At 40.7% G+C, this 15,024-nt stretch overlaps 1 protein-coding gene across 1 annotated transcript in view; it reads left to right on the top strand.

Annotated features, from left to right (window-relative positions):
- Positions 1-572: 572 nt before the first annotated feature.
- Positions 573-15,024, top strand: part of CAMK4 (calcium/calmodulin dependent protein kinase IV) — a 165,026-nt gene continuing 150,574 nt past the window's right edge. Inside the window, exon 1 of the mRNA XM_075078120.1 lies at positions 573-900. Coding sequence (XP_074934221.1) covers positions 722-900 — 179 coding nt within the window. The 5' untranslated portion in view covers positions 573-721. The remainder of the gene's footprint in view (positions 901-15,024) is intronic.

Below are 15,024 nucleotides of genomic sequence, written 5' to 3'. Positions count from 1 at the left end.
CTACGGGCTGCGCGCCCTCCCTGGCCCCGCCGCCGGCCGCTCCGGCTCGGGCCGCCCGGCCCCGCCAAAAGCCGCACCGGTCCCTCCGCGCCGGGACGCCGTTTATCCCTTCATGAAGCAGCCCCCCGTGGCGTTCCGTCCCGCCGTCGGCGGGGCTGCGCCCCCGGTCACCGCTTGTGCCAGGATGCCTTTGGCGAAGCCGCGGGGCGGCCGGGGTCCGGGTCCGGGTCCGGGTCCGGGTCCGGGTCCGGGTCCGGGTCCGGGTCCGGGTCCGGGGGCGGTGCGACCCCCGCCCGGGGCGGTGCCCTGCGCCGCAGCGGCCGCCGGTGTACCCGCCCCCCGCCCCGCCCCGCCCCGCCCCGCCCCGCCCCGCCCCGCCCCGCCCCGCCCCGCCCCGCCCCGCCCCGCCCCGCCCCGCCGGCAGCTCCGGGGCCGCCCACGCGGAGGCGCCCCCGCCGCCCCTCCGGGCTGGGGGGAGCCGCTGCCGCCGCCGCCGCCGCTCCAGCCCGGCCCGGCGGGGAGGGGAGGAGGAGGAGTGGGAGTGGGAGTGGGAGTGGGAGGGCAGGAAGGAAGGAAGGAAGGAAGGAAGGAAGGAAGGGGGGCAGGGAGGAAGGAAGGGAGGGGGTGAAGTGAAGTGAGGTGAGGTGCCGGCAGCCACCTTGTCGCTTTGGTTTCTGCAGCCGGTGCGGAGGAGGGGACAGCCCCCGGCAGGCGTCCCGGCATGCTGAAAGTCACCATGCCGTCCTCCTCTTCCTCCTCCTCCTCCTCCTCGTCTTCCTCCTCATCCTCCGGCTCCTCGGCCGCTGGCCGCCCCGGGTCCGCCGCGCCCGAATATTGGATCGACGGCTCCAACAAGGACACCCTGGCCCACTACTTCGAGTTGGAGTCCGAGCTGGGACGGTGAGACGGGGCGGGACGGGGCGGCGGGGCCGGGGCCGGTGGGGCCGGGGCTGGGGGCGGCGGGGGATCTCCCCTCCCCGCCGGCGCTGCCTCGCTGTGGCGAGAGCGGCAAAACTTTGGGGTGTGTGTACGCCATCGGGAGAGCCTGCTGGCTTGCACGGCGGGCAGGCTTTCGAAGGAAAACTGCATCCTCGCGGGAGCCAAGCTATGCAAACCCCCCAAAAAGCGAGGGTTTTTCAGGGGAAGGATTAGCCCGACTCGGTAAACTCTGGTTGGCATAAGCATCTTTACGTTAAACAGGTTACCTTTATATATGCAGACTCTAGACCTAATACAGTATCTGCTGAATGGTAGGCATCACTTCGAGAGCTCTAAAATGACAGCTTATTTGCAGCCTCGCTTCATACGAGACCTTTAATAGTTATCACCATTATCAGCACCTTTAGACCTTGCGCTGACAGAACTCCCTCCCGAGACAGGAGTCCGTGAATAGGCCTCTGTCAGCAGAGCCTTTTCTTTGGAGCGCGGTGCAGAGGAGTGAACTGGTACACGTCCATTCATGAATTCTGCACTACTGCCCTGATGCTTCCGCCTGGCAACTTAAAGGTCCCAAAGGTTCAGTTTTTTTAATACTGAACTGCAGTGTAAAATGATGTTGCCTATATCTGATGTGCTATTTTTACTCTTTAAATACAGTTGTTGAATTTTTGGGTAGAAAATAACATGTTAAAAAAAAAAGAAGGTGGAAAAGGTCAGCTTTTTTAAGGGTTTACAGTAGACAACTTAAATCTGTAAGTCAGTAGGTAACAAACAGCAATTGTTAATTTTGCCAATATTAGAGTATTAAAATTGTGAACAACTCTGGGAAATTTGCAGGTAATAACATGTTTGCCTTGGTACAGTATTTTTGCAGAAAGGGCATGCAATGAAAGTTATTGCTACGCAGTGTACCTGTTCTTGCTGTACTGTAACTGATAAAGGCAGAAAAGGCTGTAGAAATACAATATAGTATCGTTCTTGGCTTGCTGGCTAGCTCTTAGGCATCTGCTGCTGCCTTTTTGCCACCATTGCTACCCATGCTAGCCAGATTTAAATAGACATAGGTTTATGTAAGCTTACCACATTTATACTTGACTTCACTGTACAGGTTATGCAGAAACATAAACGTGTGAAGCAGGAAATACTGTTGTGTCAGTTTTGTGTCCAGAGCTGACAAAAAAAGAGGTGTGTACTGCTGAATAACAGCAGTTGACACCAACTCTGTCACCTGGATTAATACTGTTACATGTGGTCTGTCTAGAATCCTTTCAGCATGTGTGGTAGTGACTGTGGGCTTCGTATTGGTGATACATCATGGGTTTATTGCATAGCTTGGGAAGGGGTTTTAAAATGTGAACTCTCCTGTCTGAGGAAGGAAGAGTTAATGAAAGTTGAGGTGCAGTGGGTTTTTCTACCTTGCAAGGTGAGGCAATAGATGCTGAAACCCTAACAAAAGGTTTGAATAAGGAAGATAACCACACCCAGCTAGTGTAGAAATGCAAGCCACTAAGTCTGCTCCGCTGTTGGATAGAACTAGGAAACAAGATTAAAACAAAAGCAGAAAGAAAACAGGACATAAGAACCATCTTAATAAAAGACCAAGAGATAGGGAAGGGATAGAGAAGAACTCGGAGGGGTACATGCTCCAAGGGAAAACTGCACTAGTGAGTATGGCAGTGAGATCTTGGTCCTTTGGTCCCAAGGCTAGCTTTGAGATCCTTCCAGAGCCATCATCCAGAGTGCTGATGCTTATCTCAGACCCCCTCTGACAGCCCAGTATATCTTAGGAATCAAGAGGGACTGTTGGTTCTTCCTTATAGATTTACTAAGTGTAATATAAAACTGTACTGTTTTCTCTTGGTAACCTTGTCTCCAACCTTTTAATTTTGGAGATGATTTTGAGTATGTCTACAAAAAATATTGATTGCCTAGGTTAGTGGTGGTGAAAGTATATCGGGTGAGGCTGGAAAATGTGATCCCTTTAGATGCAGTAAACCAAAACAATATACTAAAATAACCAACAGGTGACACTAACCTAAAATATCTTTAACAAATACAGAGATTTGTAGATGTCTTTTGCCAGACTGCAAAGACCTACATTTGGACAGCTGTTCCCAAGCATGGGAATTCCCCTTTGGAAGGAGTGCTCTTTTTGCAAAGTATGTCTGGCAAATCCCTAGGGCATCGTAGTAATTCTTGCTTGTATGACCAGCTAAGGAGTCATGGGAGAAATGGGGGAAGGTCCTGCTAGCAAGACAAATAGTAAATGGCTGAAAGCTTGGGTAGGAGTAAACAGTCATCTTTCAATAATGGAGTTCCACAGGGATTAGTTCACGTGTCTGTGCTGCTCAACATGCTCATAAAGGGGTTGAACAGTGATATTCGCTGGTCTTACTAAATTATTTAGGGTTTTAAAGACAGCATTGCCTATGAAGAATCACATAAAGACAGTAGAGACAGTGTTCTGGGCAAGAGAGGCTTTTATTCTGACCCAGCTGTTTTTATGTTCTACTGAATGCCTGGCTACTTTACCTTCCTTTTAGTCCATTTCTGACAAGGGGGTTTTGCATGTGCCACGTAACTGGAGTTCAAAATGCTGTAAAGATGAAATTTTGGTCTTTTGTTTTACAAAATATATCTGTTTGTTTTCTGAAGGTTGGAGTATTGGCCAACTGCGAACACTGGAATTTTGTTCTGAGTGTATGTCATCTAAAATCTTATTTTCCACACTCCCTTGGGAAAAGATTTTAATAATTTTAGGTTCTAAACTTGTATGTTCCTTAAAGACCAAAGCCTTTTGTTAGTCTTATATAACCTATGCTGTATCTTTTGGTACAGAGTTTGTGAATTCAAGATTAGTCTAAAAATGGTATTTGAGTGAAGAGGAAATTCAGTACAATTTTTTTTATAATCAGCAATATTACAAAAAAGAAATTTTTCTTTGTTGAAATTTTAGTGTTGAAATTTTACTTAGCATGTACTCTTTTGCCTAACTGTGCCAAACTACATAACTATTTGAGTTGAAACTGTCTAATGTTGTTATTGTAGGCATATTGCAGATACTGCAGGATAGTATTTCCAAACAAATCCTTAGGGTTTTCTTTCAGTTTCAAAAGTTAAATAAAATAATAATAATTAAAAAAAAAACAAGAAAAATTACAGGCATTTTTCTTTGCATGAGAATGATAAATCAGGATCTTGCAAGGTTACCTTTCCTTCATGGGCAGTCTTTCAGTTGTGCGATCCTTGCTGAGGACCTGAAACTGAAAGGCGCTCAGTACTTGCAACTTACCTTGAATCAGCCGTGAGAGCTGAGTCATAGGTGGTTTTTGTCCTTGAGTTCTTAGCACAGAGAGAGATTAAATCCAATGTATGGTTTGAACTCAAGATGTAAGTGTGCAGAATGGCATGTTACTCAGTCAATCCTATTTATGAGTGCTGTCATAGTAGCATCTACTTTTGTAATGGCAGTTGTAGATAAGATTGGGTAACTCCTTTGTATAAGCATTTTATAGAAATGGATTGTTTTTGCACTTGATGCTTTCAAGTTCAAACAGTTTTTGCTTTGAAAGTATGCCAATTATATTCCCTTCTATTCCTGGATTAAAAAAAATTAAATGGGCCTTTTTTCTGTTCATCTCAAGACTTGTTTGTTATACAGACTGTCTGCCATGTTTATTTTGAAAATCACTTGCGCGTTTTGCTTTGGGGTGCATTTAAAGTAGGTCAGTCTCTCCTTCAGTAACGCTTTTGCTTACTTTCTTGTGACTTTTAATACTGGACCTGAGGATTTTCTAAAGAAATGCAGGCATGCTGCTGACAGCACATGGTGCTAGCTGTCCGAAGTGAGCGTGGAGTGCTTAGCTGAACCAGCATGAGAATCACCTTTGAGCAGAAACTGCCAGTGTAGATTTGCCTGTCCTCCACGACACATCGTGCCACGAACTGCAACGTGCTTGTTACCCTCACACCTTCAGGCAAGCAGCAAGCATGCCAAGCATGCTGCAGCAAACAATGCAGGCGGTTCCTGCTGAAAGGTTGTTGAAGAGGTGGATCTGAGGCCTCATTTGGGACTGTTCGGGTAAGTATGTTGGACCTTGCTTTGAGGTAGGAGGATAGGAGATACAGAGGGCATGGTGTCCTAGTGCTGGCCAAGGTGGCAGGTGGATGTAGAGGATAGTTATCTTCAGGCATTGCACCAGCCAGCGTAGTCCTAGTTGCAGATTTTAACTTCCTCTTGAAGAGGTTCTGTCCACCTCACCTTTCCCCTTGAAAAATGTCCTAAGCATTTGACTGCAGGCTTTTCTATGGTGAATATGTGCTTTCCTCCTTCTACTGAAGCAGTGCTGTTGTGGAGGAGACAATCCAATGCTGAATTGGCCAGAAAGAGGATGTCAGGTTTTTGTTAATCAAGACACTGCTCTAAGAGGGGGGAAGTCAGTCCCAGTAAAAACGCACATTGGTCTACAGAGATCATAAATAAAAATTAATACCAAGCAGCAAATGTTTTCTGTGGAAGCTCTATAGCTTCTTAACCCAGAGTTCTGGATTAAATTCCTTGCTTGGGTACCAGGAACCAGAACTTGCAATGTATAGCCTGGGTTTTGATAACGAAAATTCTTTATTCAGTGCAGGGAGAGTATTTTCTTCAGTTTTGTCTGGTTCAGTTCAACAAATGGTTGATTCATAATTACAAAATGGGTGTTGAAAAAGCAAGAAAAGAAAATTTCCTCTACCATTCTGTAAGTAAAAGCCAACTGAGAGTACCCATACTGTTTCCCTGGAGGGTCTCTAATCACGGGGAGAAATGGGCTCTTAGGGTTGGTATTTTGAACCATGCCGTAGGAGATTGTTATTGACTCTGTTGTCCAAATGCCTATCTTAGGCATTGAATTACTTGTCTAAACATTATCTCTCTCTGCATGTTTCTTAGTAAAGTGGAAAGCTGCTTCTGAGTATTTGTTGGCACAGCTGACATTCCATTCTTGTTAGAAAATGAGGTTTAGATCTTACAGACAGTTGTTCAAATCCCTTTACAGTTGGGATTTGTGGCAAAACCATTGTTCTGCTGCAGCCAGGAGTTTTCCACTGAACTGTAAACTCAACTCCTGCTTCACTAGGTCTCAGAAAATAGATGGTAGAATATGCATTTTTTCACAATGGCTTATGTGTATTTCTGTTTCCTGTTGGTACTGTGACTGAGGTATTGTTTCCATCATGCCATGATGTTTGTTGATTCAATCAGCTATGGACAAACTGTTTAGTTGTTAGTGCTTCTGGACAGTCACATCAGAAAAGCTAACACTACCCTAGCTGCCTTCATTCAGGAATGTGTTAATGCTTGTTTCCGAGGAAGAAACTGCCCTGCTACCTCTCTAAATGAACAGATTGCTGGGTTTTTAGTACAATCAGTAATATCTAAGTCAAAACTGTTATATAAAAATAGTTTGAAAGAAGGTTCTCTTCCAAATATGAATTTAAATAGACTACTGCTAATGGCATGTATCTACATGTTTCCAGTTACAGAAGCACTAAGATCTTATTTGTAATGTTGTGTTGTACCCCTCCTATTTTTAACTGGAAATTTGTGGGTGTGTCTACACTGAAGTTTTAATTTGGATTGGGAGTGACTTTTGTGAAACAAATGTCCCAATTATCCCCTCTCACTGTGCTTTGCTCTGCATCAAGGGGCGTTCTTGGAGCGCACAAAGTAGACTGAATGTAGCTGAACCAGAAGATGCAGTTCAGGAGCACTTAATCCACTCTAACCTTTTGTGACCATTCAGTTCACAGGACCAGATCAGGGCTTGTCTGACGTAAAACCTGCAGTAAGTGTGTGTGTTGGTATCAGCACATTGCCACCATCTGTAACGCTGGTGTGCTCCTACTGCACTGCGCTACTTGCGAGTGCACACCTAGATTATATGTCCTGGTGATACTGTGTTTGAACCTAACTGTAGTTAATCTTCAAGCTGATGAATAGATGCTTGTGATAACATGCATTCAACATAATGCACAGGTCAATGTCTGTCTGCTCAAGTTTTAATTAACTTGGAAGCTAGAGGGAATATGTATTATATGAATCAAAAATCAGTACTTAGAGTGGCCAGTAAAAGAGTAGTTAGTCGTTGCAGAGTATTGCATTAACTCTGAGCTCTTTTTAGTCTGTGTACTCAATGCATTGTTTTGTAAATAAATTGAGCTGTTACTTTTTTTTTTTTCTGTAAAGGAGTGCTGGAGCAGTTTTGAATAGCTGGAATGAATAGATGATCATTCTGTGTAATTTGCAAAGCGTGCTTGTACTTAAAAAAGAACTATTAATAATGAAAAGTTATATTAGAGAATCGTTATTTCTTTATTTTCAAGTTATTTCTTCTGTCAGCCACTATGCATTTTTGTCACTGCTTTTATTTATCTTTTTTAATTAAAACAATTTTATTTCTAATGGAGAAGATTAATAGCTCTTGAAGTAAGCACTCAAGAATACTGGAAAAGTTTTTTGCACATAGAGTTTTCAGGAGTTGAAAGTAATGGTATCATTTGTGTTAATATGGGAATTTTCATACTTGAAAGACATTGCAGGGTAGTCTACAAGGGGTCAGATATAACAAAGTCGTTCTTTTAGCTTGTTACAGAGGCAGTGCATATGACATTAAGTATTTTCAAGTTCAGTTGAAAGCACTTCCCTAAGTGTGATTGTATAATAAGCCTATATGGTTCTGGATTGAGGGCAAGTAAATTTACTGAAGCACTGTAGTACAAGAAGCAAATAGATTTTCATTCCACTGTGTCTTTAGGTGTGTGCCCAAGTGTGCGTAGTATTGTGTAAAGGATTGTAATGACACAGTTTCATAAGCAGAATTCTACCAGTAACATCTTTAAATGCTTGCTCCCATAGTAAATAGGCACATTTGAAAAGACCACCAGCTATGAATAGTGGTCCATAGAGAAATAGTTCTGGTTTGCTGTAGCATGTGTCCCACCTGTGGAAGTCAAAGTACTTGCTGGAAGGACTAACTATCTTCTTCAGTCACTTAGATCAAAGAAGTTTTATCTTCCTGAATATTGCGTGAAAAGATCAATCAGGAAATTTTTTAGAAAATAAAAATCCCTGGCCCTACTTTGGTTTATAGTCCAGCAAATTGAGCTGTCTTTATAACACTAAACCCGAATTTGTTCTTCTGTGGTCTTCTGCTAGCTAGCCAGAAGGTGAGCCGGGCTTTGGGAAAATGATCTTCTGACACTGCATGTTGTGTGGAAAAAAGTGCAAAAATTTGAGTATTAACTTAAATCTGTGTATGTGCTATACGTATGAACCATTAGTAGATGTTTAAGATTGCATAAAAAGAAAGAACATGTGCTCCCTTCTGCTTTCACAATGAAGCAGAATTTACACATAAAAACTTGTATATTTGCTATTGACTTCTTCATTTAGGCATTCTTACCATGTTTCCTCTCTTCACAATAAGCAGACCTTTATCCCTTTGGAAATTAGTGATTGTTCAGATAATATTCTTTTTACAGGGCAGTGATGCTCATTCTTAGAAGGGGTAACCAAATGTTCAGTGTATTTCCAAAAGGGGATGCTGCTTTTGGTTCTTGGTTTGCCTAATGTCTCTTTTAGTATTTATGGTTTCCCTGTCTCCTCCATTTGAAAAAAGGGTAAAAATGACAGCTTTTACAGCCAGTCATTGATACTTTGGAAATACGCTTGTATTTGTTAGTAGTGATCCTTCATTTGGCCTTGTATTATCAGTGTCCTCCGCCAGTCAGTAATCACCAGAAAATGTATTTTAGCGTACTGGTTACTGCTCTTAAAAACTAAACTCACCTCTAATTTATGAAGATTTTTTTTTCTTCCTTGTTCTTCAGAGTCTGAGTAGCAGCTTGGTGAAATCTGAGGTGGCAAATCATTATGAATTTAATTTTGGAATTTTTTGTGTTGCAGAAGCATGTTGTTTTCTTGTTGTCACCTTTGCCTTACTTTTGTATCTCAGTGTTAAGAAGAGTCTTTCAGAGTGACCCCTCTTTTGGCAAAAGTGCACAGGATGTGTTTCTCCAGAACCTATCTGTGTTAGCTTTTAAACCTCTAGAAACTCATCCAAACAAGGCAAGAAAAGCATACTTCTTCCTTGCTTTGTTGCAAGACTGCAGTTTGTTGCCTGTGAGACTTCCACAGCTCTTTCAGACCTAGGAAATAAGATCTGTTTTGGAAGGTAAATGTATATTTTGTTGTGACAGGGTTAGAAGGGAAGGTTCTGCTCAGATCGATATTTCTGCTAGCAATGTGCTTTGGAGGAGCCCAAACATACTGTAACTCCTGAGGATCATATGTTTTAAGGACAGGCTGATATTTCCCTTGAGTTTACTGGAGTGTGTAGGAAGGTTGTGGACATGCACATGGAAGCCTACTTCTTTTTTTCTGGTTAGCTGTGTTTTTTTTTTTTTTAAGATCTGTTAGCATGATGCAATGGGAAAGATAATTGAGAATGAGTTATCCAAGACCATTTCTGGGTGTGGGGGGTTTGATCAATGTATACATTGATGTGCTCAGTTTCTTAGACTATATAATGTTTAAAACAGAAAGACTGAGTAGTGGTGATATAATACTATACCAATACACATTTCAAATGTATTTTTTGGTTATAGAATGAATGCAAAAATGATGTAATTACTGTCATAGGTTATTATCAGTTAAAACATACGGACTGTTGGGGACCATCAATATTGGTATCTGTTGCTCTGAGAATAGATTGCTGAGATGTTTTTGCTTTCCTTGTAAAGTAATTCTAAGTTAGGAGACCCTACACCAATATGACTTTGAGAGGGACCATTCAAGGTGTAGCAACCAAAGCTTTTGTCTCTTTGAATTTCATCTGCAGGGCATAACAGGAGAGAAATTATTTGGTGGGAACCACCAAATTACATGGGTGGAACTTTATGCTAATTCTGACACAAACTAAGTAATCGCCTGAACAATATAATGCTGTAGCTTATAAGTAGTCCTCCTTTCACATATGTAGTTGTCTGTGCTAGAACTCAAGAACCATAAAACGTAAAATAAAAGATAAGGAAAATGGGAACCCGTCTGAGGAGGAAAAAAAATTATAAAACATGCTGCCCTTTGGCAGTTTAGTATTTGTGATGTTTTTTTTTGAGGATAAAGCAGTGGTAAAAGAAAGTCCAAGATTTATAATGCACATCTTCAAAAACTGCATTAAAATTTAAACCCTTCAACAAATGTATAGTCTGTGCTCTGATGCATACCTCGCTTTGAGCATCCATATGCTACAGATAAGATGCCAGAACTGCAGCTTTACCTCAGAACTGATGTCATCTCCACAGTCCTTTTCCCCAAACTCTCCTCAGTAGAAACACGGCATCATAAAAAGAAAAGAAAAGCAGTTGCTTTGGTTTAAGACAGAGGCATCATTCTAATCTGCTGTTCCCCCACTCCCCTGCAATAATTTTTCCTTCTTGTGAGTATTCATAGTCTCTTCTCAGTTCACATCATCATAAACACACCAGTATTGTTACTTATTTTCAGTCTTTTGATCTTTAAAGCATATCCATGTCTGCCAGGTTCACTGCCTTTGGGAACTGATACTGCATCTTAAAATACTCAGTTGATTGGTTTTTATTCATGAAGATGACCCTGATTGCTCCACAGACTTTAGCAGAACTGAATACTGCATAAACAAATTTGTTCTACAGATGTCTTGATTTTATGTTTTCTAATGAGACAGCATAGCATCGTGTGACTGAGGGGGGTCAATCAGATCAGTCGCCACAAATTGTGAACTGCTTGTTGACATTTGTTCATATATTTAAAAAACTCAAATGCTGACATTAGAAGGTGACAAATTCATCTAAAGAAGTTGGGGTTAGCTCAGAAATGAATGTGGGAATTCCAATTTAATCTAAATAAATTATTTTCAATGAACTTTTGTACTCATGAATGAATGGAAATAAAGTGTGCGAGATCTTAATAAATATGCATGGAATAACAAGTCTTGTTATCTTAAAGTACTCCTGAAACAATATTCATATTGATTTTTCTTTAAATAATCCTTGTCAACGGAGGCACACTGCCAGTACCAAAGAATGTGCTATGTGATTTTTGTTTTGTGTTTAGCTGTAAAAAATTGTAATACTGTGTTGAAAGGAGTGGACTTTGATACCCCTTCTGTGCAATGCTGATCATAAATTGTGCAGCTTTCAGTTAATAATGAGACCTTCTAGCTGCTTGTATTCTTTGGAGATTAGTTGTTTGAATATTATTCAGACTTAAAGTACCTCTTTCAGATTCTCCATATATGCAAAATGGTGTTTGCTGTTTCTGATTTATTAGGTGTCCTGCACCGGTCTAATAATGTGGACCAATGAGAGTGTTTGAAGAACATCTTTGGGCCAGAAATCGTTTCAATTCTTTTTGCACACATTGATTTTTTTGTTTTTTGGTAAATGGGGTTGTATTACATAATTTTGTACTTCTGCAGGGAAAATGGATGTCTTGGTAAGGCTTATAAGGCCTCAAAATAAAGTCTGCCATGGATAAGTACTGATTTTTTTCTTTTTTATTTTTTTAGTCTATTGACATGTTTTCTAGATTAATGAAACACAGTTCTGATGTGGCTTACAGTGCTTTACAGATGTTTGTTTTCCTGATGGAGAATATTTGCATGTCAGCTTTCCATACTATGCAGTAATGAATTGCTAAAACTGAACACAAAACATGTTGAGAACTCTGTCATCATTATAATAATCTAAGTTCAGAGACCTGTAAGATACGTGTGCATTAATATTTTTACCTGCTAGCTTCGCTGGATGCCTGCTTCCCTGCCCTGCCTTGTACTGTAGGGGCTGTGAGTGATCCATCTCTCTACATTCTCTTCAAACCCTCATGATTTTCTGGCTGATTAGCTTGGTAAAATTAAAAAGGTGAGGGCTGCAAAGTTGATTTTATAATGGGAAGCAGCACTTTATCATGTGGATACTCATGATCATTTAGGAAATGACTAATGATTTTGTTTAGTGACTTTAGGTTTCAGGTGATCAGATAAAGAAACATAATAAAGGTAGGTTTTTCCTGCCCCCTCAGCCCCCCCCTTTTTTTTGGGGGGTGGGTGGGAGTGGGTTTCTTTGCAGCCTGCTGGAAGCTGCAAATTCTTATGGAGTGCAGCATTCACTATGCAGAGGTCTGTAACGGCAAAGCAGGGGATTAACCTGAGTTGAAAGAGGAAGCCAGGTCTAGTCTTAACAAAATACGGTTAGAACAGCAAGTAACTAGTAATATTGGAGTGACACTCCTGACACTAAAAAGGCAATAATAAATTCATTTTGTTTGCTGCAGGGAAGAGGAAGGCCAGTAAATTCATTGCATCTGATTCTCCTTTCACAGGAATTTAATTCAAGAATATCTTAACTGCAAGCAACAACAGAATTTGGATTGGTAGTTGGAATTAATAATTGATGAATGCTAAGTAAGATCAGTAATCAAGTGCCAGATTGGGTCAATGTGTGATGGAAAATCTGCAATGAAAGAGATACCCTAAAATTCATTGGCATGTTTTCTGCTCTGACTCTCAGAGAGGTTAAACCCATCTTCTGTAATACCTCCATAATAAATATGCAGGTAAATTATTTTTTAAATTTAAATTCGGATCCCATCTCTATGCATAATTCATATCATACATGTTCAAAAGTAGGTGGAACAAGAATAAAACTGAGCGAAAAAGGCAGTTTTATTCATTACTATAAAAACTTGTTCACAGAGTTGATTTGATTGGCAGTAGCATAAAGAGAATACTCTTCTATTTCCAGAGAATCATTCATTTCAAATGACAAAACAACCTTGGTCATCTCCTCCTCCGCCTTTTTCTCCTCCTCCGCCTTTTTCTCCTCCTCCGCCTTTTTCTCCTCCTCCGCCTTTTTCTCCTCCTCAGCACAACAGTGTCTTTTTGACCACTTGAATCTTCAGCTTGTCTAATTAAAAGAAAATAGTCCATGTTACTGTAGAGTGATTTCAGCTGGTTTGATCTATACTAGTCTATTTTTATTGTTATTACAACACTTATGTATTTTAAAAAACCCAAAACTTTAACCAAAATTTTAACTTCTTCACATTCTTTTTCTGCATGACTTTAGAAAGGATGAAATGTTGTTTGTGATGGAAACAGTCATATTAGATGATTTCCCTTGCAGATGACCATCTGAATTAGAGGTGGTGAAATTTATTTTTAAATAAGTAGCCCAACAAATCTTACTTTCTTCTTTCAGTCCCTATTTTGTGAACTGGTTATGTTTGCTATTTGTGAATGAATACAATGAATATTTACCAGATAGCCTGTTTCAATAGTTTGCCTTAGTGCTTCTTATGAACTATGTGTTCTAACTATGTTGAATATCTGGTAAGACCATTTTATTGTGTTTTTCCCTAGTCATAGTCGAAACGGAATAATAATGATTACCAAGATGTGTTAGTTATCCACAATGACATGTGGCCATTGGAAGGCCATATTTCATGCTTGATAGTCATGCCTGTTAAAAGTTTTTTTTTTATCCACGTATTCATATCTTTACAATGGTGAATTGACAGATTTGAGAAGTTCCAGAATTTCCATACCATGATAAATTTCAGAATTTTGGCATTTGTTTTTCTTTTGAGTTAGGATGAGTAATTGAAGTATTGGCATGATGTGGGTAAGGGACAGTTTCACAGCATGCAATTTTTCAACAATTTCAAATTAAAATTTACAAACACTCTCACATTTTACATTTTGTGTTAATTAAAGACATTCTTGGCTCAAAGTAACAAGATTGCAAGAACAAACTACGTTTATCTCTTGCACCATGGTGCCTTAATAAGAGTTTTGATGCAGGTCCTGGTTTTAACTGCTTTTACCTTCTGTCTTGGTTCCTGCCTGGACTGTGTTTTACACATTACACTGCAAGTGGTGAAGCTTTCGTGTATTTCCCTGCTGGAATGTAGTGGGTTGCATAAGCTGTGTTTATCTGCTGACTTCAGTTACAAAATTCTCAGACTTTTGCCCATTATTGAATGGGATGGGATCAAATTTGCCTTTCTCACAGCTGCTGTCTTGGTATTTTGTAGCTGCCCAGTTGTTCTTTTTTTGCCCAAACTCTAAGTCTTCCATCGTCCGTCTCTGTTTGCAATTGATGAGACTTATTTTTTATAGCTAAGTTCTTGTTATTTGTCTGTAATGCATGACCTTGTAGTTCATACAGCTGAATTTTATCCCTTTCTCTTGCTCCTGCTCCCCAGGTAGTAAGTACAGTTTTTCCTTTCTGATATTACAGCCCTCTACTGTATTGCCAATGCCTTCCCACCTTTATGATCCACAAACTGAATCAGCATACTCCGAAGTTTATGCCAAAGTCAATAACTAAAATATTAAATAAGATGTATAACAAACCAAAGGAATACTGCTCAAACATGCATGTCAGGGAAAAAGTAGGAACACTGAAGTAATGAATGGTGTGTTTCTGGCAAGCTTTTGATGAAGGTTAAATTGCACAGGCAAATTTTCTGGAGAGGGTGAAAAAAATCCTAAAAGCAAATGGTTTATAAAACTGTTCTGCTCTATACCATTATCCCACTCAAACTGAAACTGAAAAAATCAGAATTCTTGCAGCATTTCCCATACCAAAGATGAATCTGTTCCTTTATGTTTTTTGGTGACTCCTTGCTTCTTTAGCTAAGGACATCTAGAGCTATTCTTACCTTCCTTCCCCGCAGCTCCTAGCTCTCGATCATCTTTACGCAAAGAAAAATTCTCCACTGTTTTTAATGGGTGCAACTTCAGAAGCTGAAAAATTGGGCATTCTACACCTATCTCCTTGCGACAAGTGCCAAACAGGGTATAATTGGTATGCTAGTCAGAAAGCTGACAGGTATCTTGATGTTTCAGGAGAAGTGAGGGATTAGATTTCATTATGCAGATAGGTTTCTACCACCATCCCATCTTCCTCCTCCCATTTTTGGAATGTGGATACAGTGTGGATAAATTTAATGATTTCTGAATGTAGAAGGACCCAGCTCCAGTAACCCTGTCAAACAAAAAT

This window comes from Phalacrocorax aristotelis, chromosome Z (genome assembly GCF_949628215.1).
Source record: "Phalacrocorax aristotelis chromosome Z, bGulAri2.1, whole genome shotgun sequence".
Taxonomy (NCBI): domain Eukaryota; kingdom Metazoa; phylum Chordata; class Aves; order Suliformes; family Phalacrocoracidae; genus Phalacrocorax; species Phalacrocorax aristotelis.
The sequence above is the reverse complement of the archived record's forward strand: the minus strand, read 5'-3'. Positions and strand labels throughout refer to the sequence as shown.